Below are 4,839 nucleotides of genomic sequence, written 5' to 3'. Positions count from 1 at the left end.
TCTTTAAACACCATACTCTTCAGTTGTTGAAAAACAACGCCAATTCGATATGTACCATCCTTCTTTTTTACTACGACTACTCTACTGGCATTGCCGGAAGTCGACTTTCCCACGATTCCTTTGTTTAACCAGTCGTCTAATTGGTTTTTCACTGCTTCACATTCAGTTGGTGGATAACGGCTTGGCTGATGACGAAATGGTTTCATTTGTGCATCCGGGACAATTTTAAGTAATATAGGGCATTCAACTTCTGACTGGATTGGTCGATACTCCTTTATTAATGATTGTATTAATGGCTTAAACTGCGGAGAGACATCTATATCAGTTTCTTTAAAGTTTATCATACTTGTATGATTTATTTCAGCACAATCTTGTTGTTCCGATAACTGTGAAAACTTTTTTTGTTTTTTTTAAAACATACATTTATTTATTGCATCTTCTCTTAAAATGAGAATAATATAATAATAATATTACAAATTTTAATTTTTCCTCTACATAATATATAATAAAATAAAATAAGTAAACCTTATATCACAAACCTCACTTAGATCAATGGGTTAAATTTCATTGGAGTCAATGTTGTAAGTTTAAGCAATAGTTTTTTCTTTATTTTTAACACGTTTCAATTTCTTACTCTTCTCGTACAATGCTTAACTATAACTAACTCGTTTCATACTGTATGTCAAAAACTATGTGTCACTTTTAATTTAGCGTTGCCACAGTTCGGCCATCCTGACCCGCAATCGTCCCGATTGAACCTTTTCGATATGAATTGCCAATCCATGGCTTAATATTTGCCGCTTCCCATACCCCCTCATAAGGTATCTGACTAACTTGGAATCCCTCTACATCCTTTACTAGATATCGGTCATTAGGTAGAACTTTAGTAATCCTATAGGGTCCTTTATATTTTGGCAAAATCTTTTTACTGGCGCCTGCCTCACTAACAAAATTTTTTACAACTACATATTCTCCTTCCTTGTATGTTTTCTGAATTCTATGACGGTCTTTAAGCGATTTATTATAGTTTTGATTTTTTACAATTTGATCTGAAGCCTCTTTTCTTACTTGCCTAAGATCTCTCAGAACGTCATCAGACCTTAACTCGTCTAAATTTTCTTTCAAATAGTCCACAACCATTCCCTTTTGTCTAATTCCAAATAATAGTTCACTCGGTGTTATTCCAGTACTTCTATGAATCGTGTTATTAAAAGCGAACTCTATATCAGGCATAATTTTATCTAACGAAGCTGTATACCCTGCGTTAGTCATTTTAGCAATCATTGGTGCTAAACTCCGATTTATTCTCTCTACTTGACCATTCGCTTGTGGCGAACCTGTGGCGATTTTTATATGTCGAATATTACAGCAACTAAGAAAGTCTTCAAAGTCTTTTGATGTAAATGCACTCCCTCGATCGGAAATAATAATATTTGGTCTACTATACGAATTAAAATATGATTTTAAACACCCTAAAACTTCTCTTGTGCTAGTTGTTCGCGTAGCATACAATTTAACAAACTTAGAAAAAGCGTCTACTACCAAGAATACATACTTCTTTTTAGAATTTTTAATTTTAACTGGACCAAAATGATCAATGTGGACAGTTTCAAAAGGGACTAAGCCCTTTGGAATATTGTGTAAATACCCCTCGTGCTTTCCGCATTTTGCTGAAAAAGTTATACACTTTAGACAATTGGCGATATGATCTTTTATTTTTGTTCTGAGTTTCGGAAACCAATAAGATTTAAGTATAGAATCAGCAACTTTATCGCATCCGAAATGTCCCATATCATCATGATAAAGCTGTAGTATATTCCTCTCCATATTGTTTGGCACATAAAACAGTATGGTGTTTCCTTTCTTTTTATAGACCAACCCATTTCTCATTTCAAAGTAACTACTCTCTTCTTTTTCTAATTTCTTCCTTATCTCATTAATTACCTCATCTTGGTACTGACATATGGATAGATTTTGTTCAAAAGTATTTTCTTCTAACACTAGTATATTCGTGTTTCTACTAAGTGCATCTACGTGCTGCATCTTTTCTCCTTTACGGTGCTCTAAAGAGTAATCAAAATTTTCTAACTCCAGGGCCCATCTGGCTATCCTGGGATTTATTTCTTTTTTGTTTAAGGTTAACGCTAATGAATGACAATCGGTTACAATTTTAAATTTTATTCCATGTAAATATATCCTGAATCTGCGTAGAGCATAAATAATAGCTAATGTTTCTAACTCGAAACTGTAATATTTTGATTCATGTTCAGTTGTTCTTTTTGAAAAATAGAAAATTGGGTGAAGCTTACCATCCCCCTTTTTTTGTAACATTATAGCCCCGAAACCATGTGAACTAGCATCACAGTGTAGTTCTGTTTGGTCTCTTGGGTCGTATATCGCAAGAATAGGAGCATCAATTAATTTTTGTTTAAGAGTTTCAAAACATTCTACTTCTTTTAGTCCAAACTGAAAAACTGAGTTCTTGCGAACTAAGTCATATAATGGTTGTGCCAATAATGAAAACTGTTGAATAAATCTTCTAAAATATGAACACAATCCAAGAAAACTATGAACTGTTTTAGCGTTATGCGGCACTGGAAAATTAACAACTGATTCTATATTCTTCCCGTCAGGTTGTATCCCTTCTTTAGAAATTATATAGCCTAGATAGTTTATTTTTGATTCCATGAATCTACACTTATCTAAACGCAGCTCTAATTTATTATTTACTAGTCTGTCGAACACTTCTGTCAAAATTTGTAAATGTTCGTCAGCAGATTTCGTGGCGATCATTATATCATCTAAATATATCGCTATTTTTCCTGATCTGATCAAATCGTCAAAAACTTGGTTCACAAAACGTTGGAAAACCGAAGGTGCATTTCTTAACCCGAAAGGCATTTTTAAAAATTCAAACTGTCCTAATGGAGTTACGAAAGCAGTATATTTAATAGAATCCTCACTCATGTGCACGTGATAAAAAGCACTCTTTAAATCTAACAATGAAAATAAAGTTTTACCCGCCAGTCGATCAAGTAAATCGTCGATTAATGGTAGTGGATAGTTATCTTTCAATGTGACTTTGTTCAAAGTTCTGAAATCTACGCATAATCGGGTATCACCTGTTTTCTTTTTAATCAGAACAATAGGAGATGCATACTCTGAATTACTAGGCCTCACAACTTTTTTTCTCATTAACTCGTCAATAATTGACTCTACTTGTTGCTTTTCGTGATATGATAGCCTACGTGGATGGTATTGGAAGGGTTTATCATCATTTAAAATTAATTTCATTTCGCACTTTATCTCAGGTTCATCTGGACGTTTGCGGTTTACATAATCTTCATACAACATATTAAATTTCTTTCTAGTATTATAGTCAACATCACTATTATTAACACTAATCTCATGAATTGGTTCATAGTATTCAATATTCATTAAATCGTTAATAGTATTTTCATCACAATCTTTATTCTTTTGATTAAAATTAATTAAATGTTCAGTTGGATCATGTTGTATTACTAATTTTAATTTAGCTTTCTTCAAAAAATCTCTTCCTAATAGAACTGGGTAACTCATAGTTTCATTAGCTACTATGAATAATTTAAGATTTATTTTTTATTATCATATAAAACTGTGCATACTATTTGTCCAAGTATTTGTAAATGACTTTTGTTTATACCACAAAAATTTAAAATTTTACATTTTTCTTGATTTATTAACTTAACAAGTGGCACGAACTGTTGGCGTATAAAACTGATTGGACTACCAGTGTCAATTAATGATTCTAAATAAAGTGACTGATCAATATTTGAATAATTAAAACTAAATTTTATATTTCTTACGTATTCGTTATCACCCTCAACAGCGTCGGCATAATGAACTTGCGTTTTCCTCATTGAGCAGTCAGCTGCTCGATGTCCCATTTGCGCACAAACGTAACACGCCCTCGGCTCCCGCTTTGGTTTGCGGCATTCAGCTGCAACATGCCCAAGAGAGTTGCAATTATAGCAACGAGTCGATGCAGAAACCACAAAATCGGCTGATGTTGATTTTTCATTCGAAGTGTTCTGGCGAACAGTCAATGATTGTTTTGGTGTTGCTGGTTTTGGTAGACTTATTTTGTGGAACGCTTCCAACAGTTGGTACTTGTCACGGAAACATTGTAATTTAGCTTGTGAACATAAACCATAGTCTGGAATCCCCTCCACAATGTACTCCAGCAGCTCAGTTTCTTCAATGCACAACTTACCCGCGAGAATGGTCTTATCGTAAAAATATTCTTCAAAAGTCTCATTTGTTTGCCACCTTCTGGCTTCAAATGTACGTTTCAGCTGCAGTTTAGTTGAGCGGTCTTCAAACAGTTTCCCCATATCGTTTATTAGGGTTTCAATTGGTACAGTCATTAAATCGTTTCTTGTATGTAGCCACTTTAACGCCTTTCCATTGAGTTTGTTAGAAATCAGTGCTCTAGTATTATTATCATCCAGATTATAAGCCGTTCGGATACTTTGTAATTGTGCTTCCCAAAGCTGAAAATTATCACCAGTTCCAGAAAATTCGGACAGCAATTCTTTTATAGTTGAAAAATTAACTTTATTATTTAACGCGTAATCTTTTTTTTCATTCTGTTGGCTTTCTTTTTTTAATGTTTTATTTTCTTTCATTAAAATTTCTTTTTCTCGTCTTTCTATGTTTAGCTCTCGTTTTAACAGTTTGAGCTCCCATTTCAAGAGTTCATTTTCGTTCTCCTTTAACGAATTGACTTGTGCAGCAGAGACACTGTTATTATTTTCTTCTCGCTCAATATTTGTGTTCATAACACTCATTCGACTCATA

General features: G+C 33.5%; 1 protein-coding gene across 1 annotated transcript; it reads right to left on the bottom strand.

The window, feature by feature from the left end:
• Positions 1 to 3,535: 3,535 nt before the first annotated feature.
• LOC119668707 lies at positions 3,536 to 4,637 on the bottom strand. Its single transcript, XM_038078308.1, has 2 exons — positions 3,846 to 4,637; positions 3,536 to 3,787 (listed from the first exon to the last, which is right to left on the bottom strand). Exons 1-2 carry the CDS (start codon positions 4,404 to 4,406, stop codon positions 3,779 to 3,781), a joined length of 570 nt encoding a protein of 189 aa, XP_037934236.1. The 5' UTR covers positions 4,407 to 4,637; the 3' UTR covers positions 3,536 to 3,778.
• Positions 4,638 to 4,839: the final 202 nt, after the last annotated feature.

Source organism: Teleopsis dalmanni, chromosome 1, assembly GCF_002237135.1.
Source record: "Teleopsis dalmanni isolate 2A chromosome 1, ASM223713v2, whole genome shotgun sequence".
NCBI classification, from domain to species: domain Eukaryota; kingdom Metazoa; phylum Arthropoda; class Insecta; order Diptera; family Diopsidae; genus Teleopsis; species Teleopsis dalmanni.
The sequence above is the reverse complement of the archived record's forward strand: the minus strand, read 5'-3'. Positions and strand labels throughout refer to the sequence as shown.